The sequence below is a fragment of the Callithrix jacchus genome, chromosome 7 (assembly GCF_049354715.1).
Source record: "Callithrix jacchus isolate 240 chromosome 7, calJac240_pri, whole genome shotgun sequence".
Lineage (NCBI taxonomy): Eukaryota > Metazoa > Chordata > Mammalia > Primates > Cebidae > Callithrix > Callithrix jacchus.
In genome coordinates this window covers 78932437-78957687 of record NC_133508.1, presented here as the reverse complement: position 1 = coordinate 78957687, position 25251 = coordinate 78932437, and the positions used below count along the sequence as shown (strand labels likewise).

General features: G+C 41.4%; 2 protein-coding genes across 12 annotated transcripts in view; one reads left to right on the top strand and one right to left on the bottom strand.

Moving 5' to 3' along the window:
• Nucleotides 1-2215: 2215 nt before the first annotated feature.
• LOC144576981 (uncharacterized) lies at nucleotides 2216-6866 on the bottom strand. The gene is made up of 2 exons (XM_078331430.1): nucleotides 5832-6866; nucleotides 2216-2369 (listed from the first exon to the last, which is right to left on the bottom strand). The coding sequence occupies exon 1, from the start codon at nucleotides 6687-6689 to the stop codon at nucleotides 6270-6272; it is 420 nt and encodes a 139-aa protein (XP_078187556.1). The 5' UTR covers nucleotides 6690-6866; the 3' UTR covers nucleotides 2216-2369; nucleotides 5832-6269.
• FOXJ3 (forkhead box J3) overlaps nucleotides 6474-25251 on the top strand; it is a 182372-nt gene continuing 163594 nt past the window's right edge. For 10 of the 11 annotated variants that reach the window (XM_035251061.3, XM_035251057.3, XM_035251058.3 and 7 more), the window contains exon 1: nucleotides 6474-6626. The gene's annotated coding sequence lies outside the window, so the exon portion shown is untranslated. Of the gene's footprint in view, nucleotides 6627-6769; nucleotides 6948-25251 lie in introns of those variants that run through there. The other variant, XM_035251055.3, reaches the window with a different exon arrangement.

The window sequence follows — 25251 nt, the reverse complement described above, 5'->3', positions numbered from 1 at the left end:
GTAGGGATGGGGTGAACTCCTTACCTCATGATCCACCTGCCTTGGCCTCCCAAAGTGTTGGGATTACAGGCGTGAGCCACCGCGCCTGGCTAGGCTCTTTTGTGCTATGGTGTCAACCCCCACAAAACTCAGTGGCCCAATCAGCGAAGGTTGTTTTTCTCACTTATGCTGTATCCTTCCCAGGTCAGCTGTGGCTTTGCTGCACATTGTCTTTACTCTGGGACTGAGGCTGATAGATTAGCCTCTATCTGGAGTGTTGCTGGTCATGAGGGCAGCAGGAAAGGAAAACATGGTGCAGCACATTGGCAGAGCTTCCAGCTGGAAGTGGCTCATACTGCTACCTACATTTCATTAGCAAAGGCAAGTCACACACAAGCCTGCTGTCAATGGGAAAGTACAATCCAATTCTGGGAGGCACAATGAGTGTTTGGGAACAATTATATAGTCTTCCATAGGTCTCTTTACTCTTTATTTGTGATATTTGGATCACACCTTCTCACAGTGCCTCACCCAGGACATTACGACTCTCACGCTGGTGTAAACAGTCCCACTGGTTTAGAGTCTTTGAAGGTAGGCAGAAGAGAGGGCTTAGAATCAGACAATTCTGGCTTCAAATCCTGCCTCTGACACTCTTGAACTACTGAGCCTCTTCTTTCACTTGATGACCACCTTGTAGTTTTACTGTAACGATTAAGAAAGAAAGAAAACCAGATGCAAAGGGCCCATCGTGTTGCTAGTCACACAAGAAACACTAAATGTTAACTACTCCCCCGCCAAACTGCATCCAGCATTGGGGTTTCTTGACGGTACTTATTTAGCTCATTAGGCATCAAGTAAGCCAGTATCTTCACAACTTTAAACAATTGTTTCCTACTACCAAGTTTGCACCAGAGTTTCAGGCTCCTTTGGGCTGCAAACCTTGGCTACTTTTTCCTGCTAACCAGGTTCCTTTTTGTCATCCTAAAAGATACTGCTAACTGGCAGAGAGATTTCCCTTGATCCTACTGTTTGAACATCCTCTGACTCACTCTTCTTAGTGCCACCCAAGTTTCATATGCACCATTGCTTACACGTAAAATAAGTACTTTATTTACTCTACGCATTTGTTAATGTTTGCCCAGCAATCTTGGTGCCTTTGTGTCTTTCACTATGCTTTTAATTAGCTCGGGTGATTCTAAGAGTGGAAGTAAGCCAAGGTTTGAACCAGGTAGTTACAAGGAACATGAAGATGGGTTGCAGGAGTGGGTGGCAGATTGTATGAATGTGCTAGTGCAAATACACTGACAGCTTAGGGGCAAAAATATATTTTAGGTTAATGCCTTCTACTGGGAAAAAATGATCTACGCTACTCCTTTCTACTAATAATGATTAAATAATAGTGTTTGGGAAGGATCACATTTTGCCTTACCAATATAATCTGAAGTTAACACCAAGCTATCAGAGGACAGGAACTCAATGATGGTTTACATAGAATGATGTGGTCTAGCTGTATGAGTTAGTTATTCCCATCAGCCACTAATATTTAATGACTACTTATAAGACTCTAACTTCAGTGGCCTCTACTTTTCTTGTATCTACCCAACCTCTGACTTTGCAAAAGCTGTTCTCTGCCCCCAATTGTCTTTTCCTACTGCCAGTCTTGCTTCTGTTCTGTATGGAAAATTCCTACTCATTTATTAAAACTTAGTCTTAACCTTAACTTTTAAGAGTGAAGCTTTCTTTGGCCCCCATGACTGTGCCCGACCCTCCACCTCAACCAATTTGATAGAATTAAGCCTTGCTTCTTTTCTGTTTCCATGGCACAAGTATAAATTTCTACCAAATTGCATTGAGATTCATTGTTTACATGTCTGCTTCTCTTTTATTCTCTTTTGACTCCTTGGTATTTAGTATAACACCTGGTATAAAGTAGGCGCTTGCTAAATGATTATTGAATGCTCTTTAAGTATGCATAGTGACCAACGCCCAAATAGCAGTCAGCAGTGCTCAGAACTTTTAGATGGCCTATGTATAGCCTTTAAAAAAATCTAATTCATGAATTATAAAATATGACATAAAGATATCCAGGGAATCTGTAAGGCTTTTCCTGGGCTAGGAAAAACAGGAGGGGCTCTCTCCTGTTTTTCTTTCTCCCTCTTGCAAGTCTTGGCTCATTTTAAATTCATTTCTCGTTTTTTGATTTCCTCTTACAATAAATACAGAGGGAGAAAAGGATCAGGTGAAGGCTCATTTATTTAAGTGGCTGGGTCACGTGAAGTGTTGAACACTGCTGTTGAAGTACTGCCAGTGCCCAATCAAGGTTTTTGTATGGCTATTGCAGCCCAGCTCTGGGCTGTGTTCCTTTCAGATAATTCAGAATTCAGATGAAGCTAGGAAAAGATTGCAAACAATACAAAACAATAAAACCACTACTTTATTCTATTGGGCAATCTGTGTCTTTTAAGGATCTGTCCCCCTGAGCTATCTCCTCTTTGAAGGCTCTCCTGCTCTCCATCCACCCTTCCAGTCCACTTCCATCTCCCAAGACAGTGAACTACTATACTCGTTTCTGTGCTGACACTGGGACCTTATAAATGATAACAGCTGTCTCAGGGACCTTTATTTTTGGCAGCCTGTGCATAGTCTCTTTTGCTAGGTAGCTATGATTATTGTTCACATATTATAGGCAGGGAAACAGAGATTAAGAGAAACTAAATAACTTAGTAGGCACAAAGAAAGTAAGCTATGGAATACTGGACTTGATTCTAGGTCTGCCTTCTTAATCTAGGCTTTAAGCTTTTCTTCCTCACAATGTCCCAGAACTCCCCTGCTGCTACTGGCCATTCTAGCTTTTTATTTATTTTTTACTTTTCTTAGCGTCAGGGTGTCACTTTGTTGCCCAGGTTGGTCTCAACCTCCTGAGCTCAAGTGGTCCTCCCACCTTGGCCTCCCAAAGTGCTGAGATTACAGACATTAGCCACCGTGCCTTGACTTCTTTCTTTTTTTTTTTTGAGGGGGGATACTCCTCCACTCTTCTTTTAATCTTAAAAAAACTACTCATTTAGCATGAATCCCATCTGTAATAAGTTTTATTGCTCCTCCACCTTTTAGCACCCAGGAGCTCATACTTCTTTCCTTCCCAAAGGCTGCTGATCCTCACCTTCCCACCTCATTCTGGCAGCTATTCACCTCTGTTCTCTCTCCAGCCCTACCCCATATTAGCCCAGAATGAGCACTTTAGGGAAGCACCTCAGAATCCCAGACAAGTGAGGGGAGAGGAGCTGTCCAAGACTTGTAAGAGGTGGTGCTAAACAGAAGTTCAAGACAAACCTGAACAACATAGTGCAACATAGTGAGATCCCATTTCTATAAAGTTAAAAAAAATTTATAAAGAAAAAAATAAACAAAAGCTCCAGACTTGGAGCTAAGTCTACCCTCTCTCTTTTTTTTTTTTTTTAAAGACAGAGTCTTGCTCTGTTACTCAGGCTGGCGTACAATGGCACAATCACAGGTCACTGTAGCCTTGACCTCCTGGGCCCAAGGGATCCTCCCATCTCGGCCTTCTATATAGTTGGGACTATGGGTGTACACCACCCTGCCAGCTAATTTTTTTATTTTTGCAGAGACAGAGTCTCCCTCTGTTGCTCAGGTTGTGGGCAACTCCTGTGCTCAAGCAATCCTCCCACCTCCACCTCCGCCTCCTAGTGTTGGGATTACAGGTGTGAACCATTGTGCCCAGTCAAGTTTCTCTACTCTTTAACTCTACTATCTGGGTGACTGTACTGGTTCAGAGAGATTCTTTGTCTGGGACTTTTATGATCTTGATCCCAGTCTCAGGTTAAAACCTGGTGACTGCTGGCCTCAGTTTCTTCTTCTGACAAATGGGGATAATATCAGCTTGTTCCATCTCCTTAAATGCATGACCCAGACTGCTTTTTAGTATCCTTCTACCTAGAACTCCACTCAGATGATGGTAGGTTTTGAGACCTGAAAGGTTGGGACGATGAGTGTTAGCCATGTTATCAAGGATCCACCCTATGGCCCAACAAATAATTAGAAACTTCCAATGCCTTTGGCACCTTGAAGCTCTGGAAACTTCTACCCTGTCTAAGGAAATCTGGCAAGGGTGTCCTCCTCTTCAGAATCCTTAATCATTGTTCACTGTAATTATCTAATCTATGTGCTTCCCACTAGACTACGAGTTGTTAGACAGACTGTACTTTATTAATTTTTTTTAGAGATGGAGGCTTGCTGAGTTGTCCAGGTTGCACTTGAACTCCTGGGCTCAAGTGATCCTATCCTCCTGCCTCAGCATCCTTAATAACTGGGATTATAGTCTAGCGCCACTGGGCCAGGCTGAGATTGCATCTTATTTATCTTACTCATTGCTACCATCTGGTTCAAGCCATCATCCTGTACCTGGGTAATGTAGCCTCTGGCTTCCACCATGGTCCTCTTATGGTCTGCTCTTAGCACTGGCCTTTTGAAAGTGTGAGTCAGATCATATCACTTCTCTGTTCAAAGCCCAGCAGTGGTTCTGTCTACAGTTGCCTTCAAGACCGCTCTCTCTGACCTTATCTCCTCATTTAGCTCCCATTTGCTCACACTGCTCTTACTGGCCATGGCCTCCTCGTTATTTCTAACACTTCCTGAGACTTTTGTCTGGGGGCCCTTTCCACCAGCTAAGCCGTTCCTTCTGCCTGGGACACTCTTCCCCAGACAACTGCATGGCTGACTCCCTCAACTCTTTCAGATCTCTGATTAAAGTCATTTTATGAATGAGGCCCACGCTGATGGCTCTATTTAAAATTGCAGGCCCCGCGCGGTGGCTCGCGTCTGTAATTCCAGCACTTTGGGAGGAATGGTCAACATGGTGAAACCCCTGTCTCTACTAAAAATACAAAAATTAGCTGGGTGTGGTAGCATGCACCTGTAATCCCAGCTACTCAGGAGGCTGAGGCATGAGAATCATTTGAACCCGGGAGGCGGACGTTGCAGTGAGCAAGATCGCAGTACTGCACTCCAGCCTGGGCGACAGAGCAGGATTCCCTCTCAAAAAAAAAAAAAAAAAAATTGCAAACCCCCTTCCTCCAGTTTTCCTCGTGCCCCTTACCCTGGTATTTTTTTTTTTTTTATAGCACCCAATGCCTTCTAACATACTACATAATTCTCTTACGTTTATCACCTTTCTCCTTATAATAGAATGAAAGCTCCAAGAGGGAAGAGTATTTGTTTCCTCTCTCTCTTCTGTTTACTGATACATCCCAAGCACTAAAATAGCATCTGGTAACCCTAGCAGTGATTGGCAAATATTTATTGAGTGGATGAGTACATGAATGTTCAGAATCTTGCTAGTCCTATAAAGAAAATGAATATGTGAGTGTTTTGAATCCCCGGTGCTCAGAAATGCTTGACAAATGGCAGGTGTTCAATGTTTACTGAAGGAATTGTGTGCTCTGATCTGTTGGAGATCTTTATCTGAACCCTTTGAGGCTATGTAAAAAAAGTACCCAGGGCCAATTCACTCATGCCTCTCCTTTTCCTCTCATCCCATCAGCCTAGTATTCATTTAACAAATATCTAAGTCTCCAAATATTGAGCCACCCAATGTGAGTTCAAAAGTGTGTTTGGTACTGCAGGGGAATATGTGACTAATGCGAACGAAGCAACAGCAAATAATACTCTGGAATGTAATTAAGTGTGAAATTATAGGCCAGATTCAGTGTTAATAGTTTAGAGAAAGAATCAGTGAAGACTGACGTAGAAGTAAATTCCAAAGTTCAATAGTCGACCAAAACTATCCTTCTAAATGTACCGCCTACTGATAGCAGGACCATAACCTGGGTAGCTACCTTGAGAATCAGAAGGGCTTTAGAGTTCCAACTCCTTTGCTTTAAGAAGGAAAGTAAGACCAGGTACGGGAAAGGCCTTGGCAGAGACGAGTCTAGCACCTGGGGCTCATGAAGCTCTAAAAGGAGGGGTGTCCTGAAGGTCCAAGGCGCCTTTGTTGGGGGTCCCAGAATCCCCAGGTGTGCCAGGTCGGAAAAGGCGTCCGGTTTCCTGGAGAGGAGGCTAAGGTGCCTGTCGCTACGGTGAGGTGGCGGAGGTTGGGGGGCGGGGAAGGACATTTGGCACCATTCCTTCGGGTCATGGAGCCCCAGGTATCAGTGGGCAGGGTTTAAAGCCAACGATCCCTACTGTCCACAACTGCGGGGCAGCCTCCGCCGCTGTCACTCTCCAGACGCCACTCCAAGGCACAGGGACCCCAAATCGCTCGGAACTGCCGGCCGCTAGATGACACCGGCTGCGCGGAGGCAGAGTCCCGGCAGCCCCAGGGCACTACTTGTCCCAGCGGAGGGATTCCGCGCGCGTTGAAGCAGTCGTGACAGCGCTGTGACGTGACGCAGCGACGTCGCAAGAGGCGGCGGCAGCGAGGTCGGGGGGGTAGCGCGGGGGGAATGCGGGTCGGGAAGTAGTTCCGGGTGCGCGGCCCCGGATGTTGGCTGCTCTTGCTGCTGCCGCCGCTTTCGGCGCTGCTCGGGGCCTCGACCGCTCTCACTAGGCACCGTTGGGACCTTTCCCGGGGGGCGGAGACTCACGCAGCGGCCGGGGGCTCGGCCGGGCCGTCCCGGCCTGCGCAGCCTGAGGTAAGTGCCCGCCGTCTGGGCGGCCGGGCCTGGGCGGCGGGCGAGGAGGCGGGGCTGGGGCATCTCCCGGGACTGAGGCAGGGGCTGCCCTCCGCGAGACGCCCTCTCTCTTCTAGCTACAGCCGCGCTGCGAGGTGGGCGGCGGGAGGGGCAGGGGGCCTGGGCTGGGGCCCGGGCCGGGGCCGGGGCCTGGCGGGCGCCGAGGGCTGGGTCCCTCCCTCCCCCGCGGCGCTTCTGCTCAGCTGCTGCTGCCCCTCAGCTGGAAAGCCGCGGCTCCGCGCCTCCCGCTCCTCCCCCAGGCGGGGCCCCGGGCAACCAGAGGTAGATCCCGGGGGCGCCGAGTCCGAAGGCAGCGACTGTCTCTTTCCCTCCGTGACCTGTCCCCTGACCTGGGCTAGCCCCCGACCTCGGCACTCTGCGGCTTCTTCCCTTCAAGCTTGGGGGCGCTTTTCTGCCGGCAGGGCGAGTGTACTTAACGCTTCGGGGTGGCCCTTTGGGGTGAGGAGGCCCATGCGAGGGGGCCTGCGTTCCCGCCCATCCTGTGTCGGTGTCCTTTGCTGGGATTAGGGCAAAGGCAGCCGTTCCATGCGGACGTGTTGCTGTCCTGTGTGTGTTGCATCCTGCCCACGTGGTAGAGTGTCTCCCGCCCTCCCCCCCCCACTCCATTTTTGCAGCTGGTGAGGAGGGAGGGTAACGGGATGGTTTTTCCTCTGTGATTTCCTCCGGGTGGCATGGAAGACGTTGGGTCAGTTTGCTTTGCTGAGGCCGACTGTTGGTTAGATGAAGAATCAAGAGTTGTACTCTGAAATTGAGGCCAGTAGGGGACATAACAGGGCTTAGTTTCATTAACATCTTTTCTCCTCTTCCAATTAGCAGCTCTTATTCTTTTCTCTATTGCTTAATCGTAAAGAGAGAATAAGCGCTTGCTACGGATGCATTGAGATGTATATCTGTCATTTCTGTTTTACTTTTTGGCGAAGGTTTGTCTTTTCCTTGTTGGTGCGGTCCACATCTGTGTTGTCCATGGTTGGATTCCTGAATTAGTTAGAGCCAGGGAGTTTAGAGATTGGTGGGCACCTTTTTGGTCTTTTTGTTTTTCTTCTGACATTGATTTGTGTTTTTCTTCCTTCTGTTTTGTTTCCCAGGGAAGAAGCATACCGTAGGAGCGTTATATGCATAGCTCTTTTTCTCATAAGGCAGCACTAGTTTCACCTGGTCACTTATTTTGTAGAAGCTCTTTTACTTCACTTTTACTCTGTTGAGTACCCATTGCATTTCCTTTTTCGAAACTGGTTTCAAACGTGTTTTGAGTAGTTTTTTCTTAATGTCTCTTCCAGATTAGGGTTTCCATCTTCCGTTTTGCTCTTTTGAGACTACAGATTGCTCCCTTGTAGAGGAATAGGCCACAGTAACAGTGACAGAAGCCTATTCCTCCTGGTCCCTAGCAAGTATTTATAGAAAAGCAGTAACTCTTCTCTCTTTTTCTGAGTGGCACATATTATAGATGTGATTAACTTTTTTAGTTTCTTAGATCAATAGGAGGATTTCTCTTTTTGCTTTTGTGTCTCAGAATTGAGGTGAGCCTTGGTTTTGTGCTGCTGAGGACAAAAGTGGGAAGTTTTCATGCTTTATTAGATTTTTTTTTTTGGATGAGGCCAGAACGTGTTTATTTTGGCTATTTTTTGTTCATTAGTTTGGGTAAAATAAAAAATATTAATGTTTCAGAGTCGCTTACTAGACTCCAAAGTGCCCTGCATTCTCATTCGATTTGTTTTTCACATTGTACATTCTTTGAGTGTATTTTTGACATTTTTTTCCTTTTATCTGGTACAGTTCATGTATTCTTCCTTTTCCTTCTATGTAGAATGAAAATATTTAAATATAGATTCTAGATTCTGTCTGCTTTCATTATGCTAAATATGGGTGGGGCAGTGGAAAATAGAGAATGTTGTTCTGATACATACCGAGGCTTTTTTTTCTTCTTTTTTTGGTAAGTCAGTCAGCATTTGTGTACTTCTGCAAAGTACCGTGTTATCTATGTGTGAAGTAGTCTGTATGAAAAGACGAATAAGATATGTGGTCTCTTGCAAAGCTTCAACTTACGTCAAAAGAAAGTTGTTTCTTCTGTTGGGGAAACAACATGTACATCTTTCCGAATTGCCAGACACCATCAGACTTCTCCTTGGGATAACAATACAACCAAAGTCAAAAGTATAAGTGACATTTGAGAAAGATACAGATTTCCAATGGGGAAGAGGTGTATTTCAGGAGAGTGAAGGGGCCTGTGCAAAGGCAGAGAATTGGCAATGTACAAATGATATCAAGTAGCTTGACTGTCAGATCATCTGTGTTGGTGAATGATAAATGAGTTTGGGATTGGCGAGGAGGTATTGGTGGAGGATTTTTCAAGGATAGAGGGTTGTTTGATAGTATACCACAATGGGTTCTAAAGAACGAGACTAAGAGGATGCATCTTGTTCCTGAGGAAGGTTTTTTTATATCAGCTGAGTGTCCTAGGAGTGGAGAGACTGACTAGAATGCTCTTGGAGACTTTCAGGAATAAGATTATGAGGGTCTGATATAAGATAGTGGTTGTGGGAATAAAATAATAGCTAACATTTATTGAGTACTTACTCTATGCCAGACATTGTTCTAAGCTCCTTACGTGTGTTTAATTCATTAAATCTTAATGAGATATTAAAATCAGAAGGTACTTTGGACAAGTTACTTAATCTCATGCATGTAATTATTTCTATATATAATGAACAGTTAGATGAAAGGTAGATTTTGCACTGACCAGAAATATAGATGCTAGTAAAACACATCAGTAGATGTGTGTTGGGAGGATAGTAGTATAAAGAAGAAAGAGCTTTGAGGTTTGGAATTTTGGGTCCCATAATAGGGGACCCAAATAGCATTCTGACAAGAACCAGAAAGTATATCAGTTCTACAGAAGCCAAGGATAGAAAAATTTTCTATAAGGCAGGGTGTTGACAGTTTCAAATGCAGTACAGAAGTTCAGAAACAGTGACTACAATGAAAAGACAATTGAATTAAGCCGGAGGAGATAATTTGTAACCTTAGAGAGAAATTTGAAAGAAAGGAGAACAATAGGTGACAGATGTGCTTTTCACAGGATTTGTAGAGACATTACAATCTGATATGGTAAGCCTTAGTATTTTCTTTAACAAAGAAACGAACTTGGGCCGGCGCGGTGGCTCAAGCCTGTGATCACAGCACTTTGGGAAGCCAAGGCGGGTGGATCACGAGGTCAGGAGATCGAGACCATCCTGGTCAACATGGTGAAACCCCATCTCTACGAAAAATACAAAAAAAAAATTAGCTGGGCATGGTGGCACGTGCCTGTAATCCCAGCTACTCAGGAGGCTGAGGCAGGAGAATTGCCTGAACCCAGGAGGCGGAGGTTGCGGTGAGCCGAGATCGAGCCTGGGTAACAAGAGTGAAACTCCGTCTCAAAAAAAAAAAAAAAAGAAACGAACTTATGTTCCAAAGCCAGTGATTTTATACTTTAACACTTCTCTTCTTAAATTTATCTTATTCTTTAAAAAACTTAACTTTCTTGAAATATAATTCACATACCATATCATTCATTCATTTAAAGTATACAAGTCAGTGGTTTTTAGTGTATTCACAGAGTTGTGTGACCATCACCACAGTCATTTTTAGGACAGCATTTCTAAAAGAAGCCTTGTACCCATCGGCAGTCATTCCCCATACCCCCACCTCCAGGCAGCCATACTAATGCACTTACCATCTCATAGAGATGTTGACAATTTCAAATGCCTGTTGTGGGCGTTTCATACAACATAGGTTCTTCTGTGTCTGACTTCTTTCACTTAATGTATGTTTCGAGGCTCATCCACATAGCATGTATCATCATTTCATTGCTTTTTTTTTTTTTTTTTTGAGACAGAGTCTTGTTTTGGCGCCAGGCGCCGGGCTGGAGCAGTGCAATGGCGTGATCTCCGCTCACTGCAACCTCCGCCTCCCGGGTTCAAGCAATTCTCCTGCCTCAGCCTCCCAAGCAGCTGGGACTACAGACGCGCGCCACCACGTCCAGCTAATTTTTTATATTTTAGTAGAGACGGGGTTTCACTATGTTGGCCAGGATGGTCTTGATCTCTTGACCTTGTGATCCACCCACCTCGGCCTGCCAAAGTGCTGGGATTACAGGCGTGAGCCACCAAGCCTGGCCTTCTTTGCTTTTTATTGCCAAGTAATATTCCACTGTATGGACATACTACATTGATACCCATTGCTTTAGTTGATGGGCATTTGAGTTTCTTTTATTATTATTTTTTGAGATGGAGTTTCTCTCTGTCACCCAGGCTGGAGTGTTGTGGCACGATCATGGCTCACTGCAACCTCTGTCTCCCAGGTTCAAACAATTCTCCCACCTTACCCTCCCTAGTAGCTGGGATTATAGACGTGTACCACCAAGCCCAGCTAATTTGTTCATTTTTAGTAGAGACGGGGTTTCACCATGTTGGCCAGGCTGGTCTTGAACTCCTGACCTCAAGTGATCTGCCTGTTTCAGCCTCCCAAAGTGTTGGGATTACAGTTGCAAGCCACTGCGCCTGTCCAAGTTTCTTATTTTTTTAAACTCCTCCCCATTTTCATCGAATCTACCCTGCCAATCCCTCCCATGGCTTTCTTTTAGATTATAACCTCTGCCATGCATTTTTCTAGGCATTGGGGATATAAAGATGAATAAGAAAGACATGGGCCTTGAACATTCATGTAGTGTTTTATTGGTTTACATACATTTTCTCATATTGTCTTATTTGATCTCAACAACCCTGTGATAAAGGCAGAACATCTTAAGATGAGCAGTGTGAAGTTTAGGTGACCTGCTTAGGGTTGTACACCTAAGTAATTGATGGAGCAAGTGGATCTTCTTAGTTCATATCCGTACTATATCTACTATTCTGTGCAGCTATTTTAACTTAAGGGATCCCCCTGTAATTTCCTGGAGACTTAGAGGACTGGAAAATGTACTTACTTGAAGAATCAGTTTTTTTTTTTTTTTTGAGACCAGGTCTCTCTCTTGCCTAGGCTGGAGTGCAGTGGTGCCATCACAGCTCATTGCAGCCTCAACCACCTTGGCCCCAGCGATCCTCCTACCTCAGCCCCCCAAGTAGCTGTGACTATAGGTGCGCACCACCACGCTCAGCTAATCTTTGCATTTTTTTTGTAATGAAAGGGTTTTGCCATGTTGCCGTTTCTGCTGGTCTCGAACTCCTGGGCTCAGGTGATCCAGCCTTGGCCTCCCAAAGTGCTAGGATTACAGGCGGGAGCCACCACACTCAGCCCACTGATGTTTAATGGTCAATCTTCTGGACTTAAAATGAAGATATTTTTTCCCCCTAGATTCTGGCACTTGTTTGTTCTGTGTTTTAGACAAATAATTTCATATTTCTTTTCTTTCAGAACTTTCACACAGTTCATGTGGTAATAATGATAATGATAATACTAGCTAACATTTTTTGAGGCCTTATTATGGGCCTAAAAGTTTTCTAAGCACTCTACATTCATTATCCATATCTTACAACCCCTAAGATTTTATAAATTTTGTAAATAGATTTTATAAATATATTGTGGAGTTTACAAATATTTCTTAGTTTTACGGATGAAGAAATGGTCACAGAGAGGTTAAGTAATTTGATTAAGGGAACATAACTAGGAATGGAAAGAGCCAAGATTTGAACCCTCATAGTCTGTTTTGAGAACTCAGTGGCTCTTAATTACTACACTGTTGTGTTTACTGTGTTATGAATTAATAGAGGATAATATTTCAAATAAGTACATGACCAGAATATGAAGATTTGATTTTGAATGTAGTTGGGGAAACAGTTAAACAGCAAAGTTAACTTGACATTACATCCCCATTTTTTTTTAAAGTGGACATAACACTACAGTGTGCAAAGATACATGTTGTTTAGACTTTTTTTTATTTGTCTCAAAGCTTCCCAGCTCAGAAATTAAATTATTTTCACTGATCTTCACTGTTGGCTTTGTTAGTCACTTAGCTTTCCACATTGCCACTATTCAGAAACCTTGGCTTGAGGCAGCTGAAGCTCACTTTTACCTCTCCCTCAGCCTTCCTTTAACTGTGAATTTTTGTTTTCCAAGTTGAACAGTTAGCCTTTTAGTTCTAGAGGGAGTTACTTTTTGCCTTTTCCACTCCAAAACTCAGAAAACACCACAGTGGCATTTTATGACAACTGTCAAAAAATTTGACCGTCTTAATTGGTATAACTTGATTTTAATGCACGAATAAGAACCAAAGCATAGTGTTTTTGGTTAAAGAGATTGACTTACTCTGAAACTGGAAAAGGCATCTGCTGTACAGGATTTTTGATTTAATAGAATTTGTTATAATCAGATCAACAGAGCATTATTACTGTGGGCCATCTGTTGGGATATGGAAATAGCTTTGGTTATATGGAACCAGATGTTGTTTTTATATTTATAACAATGACATTCTACTTATTTTAAGTAACCTTTTGTGGTTAGGCACCTTTGGCTGCTATTCTATTTGACATGTATATCAACTGATAACCTGAGAATGTGACGTCTTCAAAGTGGCTATTACTCTTCTATAGGATCAGGACAAAACAAAGGAAACAAAAGGGAAATGAGACTTACAGTGTCAAACTTTAGTACTATACAAAATAAAATACAGCATAAGTGGCTGGGTGCACTGGCTCACGCCTGTAATCCCAGCGCTTTGGGAGGCCAAGGTGGGTGGATCATTTGAGGTCAGGAGTTCTAGACCAGCCTGGCCAACATGATGAAACCCTGTCTCTACTAAAAATACAAAAATTAGCTGGGCATGGTGGTGTGCACCTGTAATCCCAACTACTCAGGAGACTGAGGCAGTATAATTGCTTGAATCTGGGAGGTGGAGGTTGTAGTGAGCCGAGATTGTGCCACTGCACTCCAGTCTGCGTGAGGGAGTGAGACGTTGTCTCAAAAAAAAGAAAAAAAAGGATAAGTGTAAATATGTGATATAAGATAATTAGGACCATATTTAACAAGAGCTCTGACACCATTAATAAAGGCCTAATTTCTAATAATTACTAAGCCACTTGGTTGCTTTAAGAATTTTATCGGCTGGGTGCTGTGGCTCATGCCTGCAATCCTAGCACTTTGGGAGGCTGAGGTGGGTGGACCATCTGAGGTCAGGAGTTCAAGACCAGCCTGGCCATCATGGTGAAACCCCATCTTTAAAAGTTATTTGATTTTGATGTAATTAGACCTACTCTAATACCACACTGTCTGACTTGTTTCCCATCATCAGTTGATGAAGTTGTTTGTAACAGACTCATACTTGCATAGTGGGACTCAGAGTGCAATAAGAAGAACTCTTGTTAGAACATAGTCTTAGAGAACTCTGTTCTGAATGGAATGCTAATAATTTGAAGATCACTGGGTCCTTGGGTGGGAATTTTTATTTTTTTGAGACAAGATCTTGCTCTGTCACCCAGGCTGGAGTATAGTGGCTCCATGAGAGCTCATGGCAACGTAAGACTGCTAGACTCAAGCTATCCTCTTGCCTTAGCTTCCCAAGTGGCTGGGAGAAGAGGTGTGTACCACTACATCTAACTAATCTATTTTTTATTTTTAGTTCAAACAAGGTCTAACTATGCTGTCTGCCTAGGCTGGTCTCGAACTCTTGGCCTTTTCCTTCCTCCTTGGCTTCCCAAAGTGCTGGGATTATAGGCATGAGCCACCAGGCTTGGCCTGGGTGGGAATTTTTAGAGAGTCTCTCCAGAAACTGAATGATGTCTGTTTTTCATTATCTTCAAATCAATGTAGAATCTATGGATTCCATTGAAGATTTGGCTAGCTATTCCAGGATGAGCCTGTGTCAAGGAGACTTTACCCAATAAAGTGACTTTCAGAAAGTCAGAGTTTTCACCTGGAGTACAAAATGAAAAGTTCTAATGGAATTCTGCTGCTTAGATAGAGTCCTCCTCAGTGTTACAGTGGTTACTAAGGAAGTAAGATTGATCTTGATTGATTGGTAGAGTATGGTGCCAGTGTGACCTTATTAAAAACCTTGTAAATTGGAATCATCTTTTTTTTTTTAATTGAGACCTGACCTTTGACACCATTAATAAACCTTGTTTCTAATTAGTACAGTTGTGTTGAAATGGATTTGTGAGAGGAATGTATGATAGAACGAAAGACTGCTAGAACTCACTAACAGTTGCAAATTTTGTTTGCTTACAAAGAGATGGGATTGCAATATGATGGAAGTAGGTTATCATAAAGATCCTAGATTTTGGCTGGTGGGTACATAGGTGCTTGTTAAATTATTAAAATTAACTTTAAAAAGTTTCTGTGGCTTGGGCATTAAATTTTGGGTAATTACAGGCACAACAGTCAAACATGCAGCAATCAGGGTCAGGTTGGCCTTTGTGAATTAGGATGGAGCTGACTTTCATGGCAGGAGGTGAATGATAAATGTCGTCTGTGTCTGCTAGGGTAGTTGGATCTGTGACTCTGACACTTTACATGTCTACCCTGTGTACAGAGCTGTTGATGGTATTGTCCCACTATGTATACATGGGTAGCCATCACCATTAGAAATGGCACCTTTGCATATCAGAGGAAGTCTTGTTTTCTATTATTATAGGGGATGTGTATTTTCAAAAGATTTCCACCTTACGTTTGAATAATATTTTTTCAAGAGCGCTTCATCTGATCTGTCGGATTTTGCAGCCTTACAGCAGCCCTATGGTATGCATTAGTAGTGATATTCCTATTGACAATTGGAGAAAATGAGATAGAAGCTAGGACCCAGTGCCACTCAATTATTTAGTAGTGGAGCAGATACTGGAACCCAGACCCTGCATTGTCCTTGTTTCGTACTTTTAGCGTGAAACTGACAAAGTTTTGGTTGAGGAACATACTTTGGATTTTTGAGGTAAAAATGAAAGATTGGAGACCTCAAAGGACCTGGTCTACTTGGAGCAGAACATATCTTATGATAATATCAGACTTAGGGTACATAAAACCAATGGGGGCAGTTTCTTCCCTTGTTAAATTTAGGTCTATTTCTAGTCATTAGAAGCATTTTTACTTGAATCTGCATTCTTTGTCTTTGTAGGAGTTAATGGAAACTTTAAAGGATTACTCAATAGCAGATTTGGTCTTGTTTCATAAAAGTACACATCTATAAAATTTAGACATTAAGAAAGTATTCCTGGAACATGATTCTGCTGAGGATGCCTAGGTTACTGGCATAGTGGGAGATGTGTGGTCTGTTGCCTGGTGTGTAGGAGCAGTAACAGTATATAAAGAAGTTATATCTGCATAGAAAAAAAGACTGGGAGAGAATGCATCATGATGGGTAATTTAAATTTTCTTCTTTGAACCTGTATATATTTTCTAAGCTCTCTACAGTGACCATATATCACTTTTATACTCAAGAAAAAGAAAGCATACAGTTTATGATTTTAATGGTTCAAATGAGAATTTGCAAAAATGTGGATCTTAGGACTTTTTTTTTTTAGGATGGAGTCTTGCTCTGTCTCCCAGGCTGGAGTGCAGTGGTGTGATCTCTGCTCATTGCAACCTCAGCCTCCTGGGTTTAAGTGATTCTCCTGCCTCAGCCTCCCAAGTAGCTGGGATTACAGGAGCTCACCATCACGCCTGGCTAATTTTTGTACTTTTAGTAGAGACGGGGTTTCACTGTGTTGGCCAGGCTGGTCTCGAACTCCAGACCTCATGCGACTGCCTACCTCAGCTTCCCAAAGTGCGGAGATTGAAGGTGTAAGCCACCATGCGCAGCCTGATTTTAGGACTTTTGAAGAGCCGTTTAAACACTTGATGCTATGAGGTTGTTTTGCTTTCTAAGCAGTTTGTTAAATCAGTTGGATAAGTTATTGATTATCTTATGGGTAAGTTGGGAGTGTATTAAGTGGTTTGGGTTTTTCTTTGCATTATAGTTTGGTCATTTAGCTTTGCTGATTGAGAAATTAATTTTAGTCCTTTAGAAGCGACCAAGACCTTAAGTTTACTTATGGTACTTATTTATCAATAAATTACCTAGAAATAGCACTTAAAATCCTGAAAACTAACTTAAAGATCTACTTACATGCTTCCATTCCTTGGCAGGTTTCTAATAAAAAACCAAATAGTGCTTTAAGGTTCTCTTTTTTATCCGGGTACATTGGACTCATTCATTTCTCTCACTGATTCCCTTGCTCGTTTGTGCACTATTTTGCTGTGTCCTGGGCACAGTATTAAATACTGGGAACACAAGTAAGGCAGGGTCCATGCCAGCAAAGACTACAGCTTTTAGTTTGGGAGAAAAATTGGAGATGTCCTTGGCATCTGGAAGTATCCTGTGATTTCTGTTTTCTACTTTTTAACTAGAAAGGCAGAATGAGTAGCTTGTTCAAAGACCTGAATACATTTAGGAGTGTGAATAGATGGCTTTAAGAGAAGCTGATGACTTCATAGTTATTTCTCTGATTGCAAAATATTGAAAATCTAAGGAATTTCCACATCTAAGGAGCATTTGTTATTGAGGTAGATACCTAGGCATTCAGATTTGTATCAGGTTTGCTTTGGGAACGTGATCAAACAGCATTGTATTTCTCTTCCAGGATGGGGATAGTGTCTTTGTGTCTCTTATCCTCTATACTTAACACTGTGTGTGACACATAATAGGTATCATTATATAGTCATCGTACAGTCATGTGCCACATAATGACATTTTGGTCAACTGTGGGGCACATATATATACAGTAGTGGTCCCGTAAGGGTATAATAGAGCTGAAAAATTTCTATTGCCTAGTGACCTCAAAGCCATCATAATCTTGTAGTGTAATTAAAAAAATAAATTTAATGTAGTCTATGTATACAGTGTTTATAAAGTCTACAGTAGTGTGCAGTAATGTCCCAGGCCTTCACAGTCACTCACCACTCACTCATTCACTCTGAGCAACTCCCAGTCCTGCAAGCTTCATTCATTGTAAGTGCCCTATACAAGTATACCATCTTTGATGTAGTGTTTTTTTTTTTTTTTTTTGAGATGGAGTTTTGCTCTCATTGCTCAGACTGGAGTGCAATGGCGTGATCTCACTCACTGCAGCCTCTGCCTCCCGGGTTCAAGCGATTCTCCTGCCTCAGCCTCCTGAGTAGCTGGGATTATAGGCATGTGCCACCATACTCAGATAATATTGTATTTTTAGTAGAGATGGAGTTTCTCCACGTTGATCAGGCTGATTTCAATCTCCCGATCTCAGGTGATCCACCTGTCTTGGTCTCCCAAAGGGCTGGGATTACAGGCGTGAGCCACCGTGCCTGGCCAATACAGTATTTTTACTATACCTTTTCTGTGTTTAGATACACAAATACTTTTGTGTTCCAGTTGCCTACCATATTCAGAGCAGTAACATGCCATTCAAGCTTATGGCCTAGGAGCAATATCTGTAGCATATAGCCTAGGTGTGTAGTAGGCTCTACCATCTAGGTTTGTGGAAGTACACTTGTGATGTTTGTGCAATGATGAAATTGCCTAACAACACATTTGTTAGAAAGTATCCCTGTAGCTAAGTGATGCATCACTGTACTAATAAATGAAAGGACATTTCATGTTTAAGCTTAATTTTAAGAAGTTTTTATTACTACAGATAGCGTGTTTCAAAAATTACCTTTTGTCTAATACAGTAAGATACAGTAGTCCTAGAATTTTAAGAGTTAGTCATTCATGTCAGTGAACCATATCCCTAAAACACTTTGTATATAGTCATTTGGCTACTTTGAGAACACCTGTGGACACTGATAAGGTAACCTGTTTGTTGTTAGCTGTAATTGAGGTAGAATTTGCATCTAACTTCATTGCTTTTGCTTAGTTTTTTCCTGTGGAACAGTAGAGACCTACCTAGTCTGCCTTCTTTTACAAGATAATCCAATTATTTGAAGGTGATTATTTATTCAGCTTAAATTTCCTGAGTAACTGTGCATGCAAGACACTGTCCTGGATATTGTGAGAGACCCAAAGGTAATTAAGAGACTTAGTCTGTTTGCAAGAAATGGTTACAAATACTAAGAGCTATGGGTTTACTACGAAGAGGGAATATTTTTGCTTATGATGATGAAAAAAGCTTCGTAGATGAGATAGTGTTTGGATTAATATTAGACATGGAGCATTCTAGGCTGAGAGCATAGTCAAAGACTTAGAATTGAGGAAGCACAGTGCAAGTTAGAGGAATAGAGACCTAGCCTGGTTGTTCCCCCAAACTATCCACCAGGATATCAAAACTGTTCATTTTGTATTCCTAGCACCTGGAGAAGTGGTTAGCTAATAATTAGTGCTTAGTAAATATTTGTTGAATGAATGAATGAATGAATGGTCATATTTGAGAAATACTGATCATCCTTTTTCTTGGACGTTAACAGAGCTGTTGAGGCTATTGAATACTTTGTTAAGTCATTTAGAGAAAAAAAGTATTTATCTCAGTTTTCTTTATGGAATGTGCATTAACAACTCTTGAAATCCTGTGGAAAACATTACACTGTATGGTAGAGGTGAGGTGGAAGGCTAGAAAGAATTTTCTTCTCTAAACTAAACATACCCAGTTTTTTCAGTCATTATGCACTTTTGGTTTCTAATTCCTTACTAGTTTGATATCTCTCCTTCCAAGCATTCTGTCCTGTAAGTGTTCCTAAAATGTGGTGCTCAAAACAGAACACATTTCCCTCCATAGGTGATTTTTAAAAATTTTATATTTTAAAACAAAACCAAAAAAAGCCAGAACACAATTCTCCAGTTGTGAACTTACCAGTGAGGAGTACATGATACTGTTATTCTCCTTTTCTGGATACTATTCTTCTAATGAAGCCTAAGATTGTATTTTGTGTTTTTTTTTAGCAGCTGAGTCACTCTCTTGGCTCATATTCAGTTCTCATATTAATTTACAAGAAGTTCTTTGAGTAGATTCAGAGAGATTTCTTATTAGTAGAGCTAACTAATGAATGCCCATTTTATTCTGATTAAGTCTAGGCTGTTTTCTCAGAGGTACAGGTCATTCTTAGCTTCCTGAAATCTGAGGAAGAAAAGAAAAAGAATTGTCCATTGCTATTGTTGAGCAACTAACACCAAACAACTTTAGTCCAACTGTCCTTTTGAGTATAGTCAGAAGTATATGAAATATAAAAAACCCTCCTTTCCCCATCATTGAGATCCAGCAAATCAAGGTAGGTGCTACATAGGCATCAAATATTTTTTTCTTTTTTGCTTAAGTGTTTCAAAGAAAATCATTGACACTGTCTTTTCATCCCTATGTTAGCATGCATCTCTAAGAAAATGTAGATATTTTTGGCTAGGCGTGGTGGCTCATGCCTGTAATCTCAGCACTTAGGAAGACTGAGGCGGGGGAATCACAAGGTCGGGAGTTTTGAGAACAGATTGCCAACATGGTGAAACCCTATCTCTACTAAAAACACAAAAAATTAGCTAGGTATGGTGGTGGGTGCTTGTAATCCTAGCTACTTGGAGGCTGAGACAGGAGATTCGCTTAAACCCAGGAGGCAGAGGTTGCAGTGCGAGATTGTGCCACTGCATTCCAACCTGGTGACAGTGCGAGACTTTGTCTCAAAAAGAAAAAAAAAAATGTAGATTTTTTTTTTTTTTTTTTTTTTTTTGAGGCAGAGTTTTTGCTCTTGTTGCCCAGACTGGAGTCCAATGGTGCGATCTCGGCTCACTGCAGCCTCTGCCTCCTGGGTTCAAGTGATTTTCCTGCCTCAGCCTCCTGAGTAGCTGGGATAACAGGGCATGCAGTACCACACCCAGCTAATTTTGTATTTTTAGTAGAGATGGAGTTTCTCCATGTTGGTCAGGCTGGTCTCAAACTCCTGACCTCAGGTGATCCGCCTGCCTCGGCCTCGCCAAGTGCTGGGATTACAGGCATGAGCCACTGCGCCCACCTGGTGTTTTCTTATATAACCCCTGCCATCATTGTATGTAACAAAACAGACAATATATTTAGGTGTCATCTAATATCCAGTTCATAATAAAATGTCCCGATTGCTTAAAATTATCTCTTTACGGTTGGTTTTTAATTGACTCAAGATCCAGATGAGGTATATACATTGCATTTAGTTGTTATATTTCTTAAATCTTTAACTGAACCATAGCCACCTTCCACTCTCCCCCTTTTTGGATAATTTGACTTTTTTGGCCCTTCACATCTCTATCTATACCAAACTCTCTATCTATACCAAAAATCTAGCAGATATTTAAAAAATATTTAAAAAATATCTGCTAGATTTTTTTCTTCCTTTACAACAATTCAGCAATCATTTTGGATTATTTATTATGTGTAGAACATGTGGTAGGCATTATGGGAGATAAAAAGTTGATTCAACGTGTACATGTTCCACTAGGAGCCAGCATTCCAGTGGTAGAGACAGATGCTTACAGAAAACAACATGAAATGGATTATTTGTCCTCCAGTGCATTATGCCTTGATGGTAATAGTCTCCCGTTTTTTTTTCCTCTGGAAAATGATGCCAATGGAATCTTCTTCATACATCTCTTTATCATGTACTGATCAGGAACCCAGAGTTGGTTCCCTCTTGAGTCAGTTCATACTTTACAGTTTCTGGCCTGTCACTCAATTCTTCCACTGGCTCCCACCATTATTCAAAGTGGCACAAAAATTCTTTTATTTATTTTATTTAAAGAACCCACATTCATGTTACGTAGAATTTTCATTTCTCCAACAGGATTATAAACATCCTGAGAGCAGAAATCATACTGTCTCATTTTTCTGTGTAATACTAGGTGCTTAATAAGTACTTTTGGAGAGTCCTGGTACATATACCAGGCCTGTTCTTCTGTTTCCTACCTTCCTAGAGTCAGCTGGAGCTTCTGCCAGTTAAAAGTAAATAATCCAGACCTGAATCTCTTCTTACCTCAAGTCTCCTTAAAAACAGTCCATTCAGTGGTCTAACTGAATCAGAGATGACAGATTTGCATGTTACCAGTTCCGCATCAGCATGTCTTTGGCAGACTACTAATTTCTGGTTGTGTTTAAATATGATTTTCTCATTGTAGCACTTCAGGCAGCCACTACCTATTGAGCAATATTGACAAATGATAAGAAATGTTTCTGCTACCCTTGTCTTAAACCAGTAGTTTCAGAATCAAACTACATCAGAATCATCTGAGATAACTTTTAGTTAATAGATATCCCAAGTTTCACCCTAGACTCCTAAGTCAGGATTTCCAGGAATGGGATAGAAATGATTCTTATAAAGTTAGCAGTGGTTTGTTTCACTGAATTTGAGAATGAGGCAGGTAATTTTTATTTTGTTAAACATCTCTGGCACTGGAGACTTTATAGCTTCCTATCTTTTCATCTGCAGTACAGCATTTTATTCCTCTGACAGCCAGTAAGTTCTGTTAGGTTCAGTGGACTTTTCAGCAATATGGGTAGGATCTGTTGCTTTGAATTACACCAGGCAAAGCACATGAATCAAATGCCCAAGATAAAGATACAGGATCCAGAGAAATGGCATCTTGTTTTTCTAAATATAACTGAGCTCAAATTTAAAACCTCACAGCCTTTAGCCCTCCAAAAGCTTATTCTTTGTTTAGTGAATACCTTTAAGGTTACTTAAAATGTAGGAGTTCAACATTTTTGCAGTAGATAATCTTGGATTTTTTGTATTTTATGTATATTCAATATCAGTGATTTAAACATATAATGTGATCTAATTTCATATACCTTTATCAGGTTTTCTGTAAAAATAAATCTGGAAATTGGGAAACGGTTCCTTATTAGACCGCATGATGATTTTGGGATGGGATATTAGGTAGTTTTTGAGCAAAGTAGAGAGACTGAAGCCTTAGGATTATCTAGTGAGTTAATGACAGACCCAGAAATAGAATCTTGTGCTATTTGCTTGGGTTATGATTTTGTTTGAAGAGAGTGGCCTGTGATCTGTTTACATAAATTGCAGGAAGTAAGGTTTGGGGTTTGGAAGAAGTTATAGCTCTGTATGATGTTTGGACAGGAAGCCCCCCTCCTGCACACTCACCACCTGTTTTATTGACACTAGTCCTAAAATATGGAGGAAAAGAGGTAGGTAGTTCAGGCGTGTACTTCCTACTGTTAAAACAGTCTTTAAAAGCTGAAGCTGATTTTGTTCATCTTCTGTTAGTCTCTTCCTGGCCCTGGTCTTGTTTTAGGAGAGGCGTATAGCCTAAGTAGGCGACTTGTAGAAGGCAGGAGTAGTTTCCTTGATAATTTTTTCAGGTGTATGAAACTTTTTTATTGGCCATACATGTATCTTCATTAAACATGTTTAGTGAATAAACAATATGGTTTGAAAATAGTGGAGGCCACCAGGAAATTATTGAATGTTTCAAGGGGTAATAGATGTGAAAATAATTGTTTTTTTCTAGAGTCGTTTTCTGGTGAAGTAGTTACTTTTACTCTCCCTTTCCTGGAAAGTTTCAGCTTTGGGGCTTGGGGATGGATCCTTTAGCACTAGTGAGAGAAGCAGGAATGTGACAGAATAAAAACATTTGTGTGTGACGGTTCTGAACTTGTTATTTTTTTTTCCCTAACAGCATTGTTGAGATATAGTTCACATACCATACAGTTCACGTAAAGTGTAAAATTCAGTGTTTTTTAGTATATTCACAGAGTTGTGCACCTATTGCTGCAGCCTAATTTTAGAACGTTTTTCTCCTCTCTTGAAAATAAATCCCGTACCCAATAGTAGTCAATACAGATTGACTCCATTTACTACTTCTCTTACTGCTAATCCTAAGATACTGCTATCTAATTACTAACATGAATTTGTCAATTTTGGACGTTTGATATAAATGGAATCATACAATATAAAATCTTTTGTGACTGGTTTCTTTCACTTATCATACTGTTGTTAAGAGTTATACATGTTGTAACATTTATCATTCCTTTTTATTGTCAAACATTATTCCGTTATGCAGATATAACACATCTATTCATCAGTTGATTGGCATTTGGATTATTTCCACCTTTTTTTTTTTAAATGGTGTTGCTCTGTTGCTGAGCTGGAAGCAGTGACATGATCAGAGTTCACTGCAACCTCCTCTAGGGCTCAATTGATCTTCCACCTCAGCCTCCTAAGTAGCTGAAACTACAGGAATGAGCCACCATGCCTAGCTAATTTTTATATTTCTTGTAGAGACAGGATCTTGCCATGCTGCCCAGACTGGTCTTGAATTCCTGGGCTCAAGCGATCTGCCTCCTTGGCCTCCCACAGTGCTGGGATTACAGGTGTGAGCTACTGCACTCAGCCTAGTTTCACCTTTTTCCTATTAGGATTTTTTTTTTTTTTTTTTTTTTTTTTTGAGACAGAGTGTCGCTCTGTCGCCCGGTGCCAGGTGGGAATACAGTGGCATGATCTCGGCTCACTGCACCCTCCACCTCCTGGGTTCAAGCAGTTCTCCTGCCTTAGCCTCCTGAGTAGCTGGGACTACAGGTGCATGCTACCACGCCCAGCTAATTTTTGTATTTTAATAGAGATGAGGTTTCACCATATTGGCTAGCATAGTCTCAATCTCTTGACCTTGTGATCCGCCCACCTTGGCATCCCAAAGTGATAGGATTACAGGTGTGAGCCACCGCACTCGGCTGCTATTATGATTTAATACTGCTATGAACATTCTTTTACAGTTTTTTCTTTGGATATATGTTTTCATTTCTTGGGTATAGAATTTCTGGGTCATACAGTAACTCTTATGTTTAACTTTTTGATGAACTGCCAAAATTTCCCAAAGTAGCAACACTGTTTTATGCTTGAACTAGCAATGCATAAAAGTTTGAATTTCTCAACATTTTTGCAACACTTACTTTCTGTCTTTTTGATTATAGCCATCCTAATGGGTATGAAGTGGTGTCTCATTTTAATTTGTATTTCTTAGCTGGGTGCAGTGGCTTATGCCTGTAATTCCAGCACTTCGGGAGGCTGAGGCAGGCGGATCACCTGAGGTCGGGAGTTTTAGACCAGCCTGACTAACATGGTAAAACCGATTTCTACTTAAAATACAAGAAAATTAGCCAGTTGTGGTGGCACATGCCTGTAATCCCAGCTACTTGGGAGACTGAGGCAGAAGAATCGCTTGAACCCAGGAGGTGGAGGTTGTGGTGGGCTGAGATTGTGCCGTTGCACTCCAGCCTGGGCAACAGGAATGAAACTCTGTCTCAAAAAAAAGAAAAAGAAAAAAATGTATTTCCCTAATGACTAATGATGCTGAACATCTTTGCATGTATTTATTGGACATTCATCTATCTTCTTTGTATAAATGTCTGTTCAGATTCTCACCCATTATTAAATTGGATTATTAGTCTTTTGGTTATTGAGTTGTAAGAGTTCTTCTTATATTCTTGGTCTTCTAACTGCAGACTGGTTCTAAATTGCTAGGAGTTAGAGAAAAGTGATGGATACAAAAGACTGTATTAAGTAAAGACCTGGTGAATTTTCAGTCAGATCTCATTTTAAGTTTCTTTATTTCCCCCCAACTTTTGAAGAATCTGATTTATTCATTCACTGAATAAATTCACTGAAGGCATTGGTGCAGCTTGAG

Bases quoted from the DNA above. Each gene is read 5' to 3' on its own strand.
- LOC144576981 (XM_078331430.1), bottom strand. From the start codon at position 6,689: ATGCCCCAGCCCCGCCTCCTCGCCCGCCGCCCAGGCCCGGCCGCCCAG.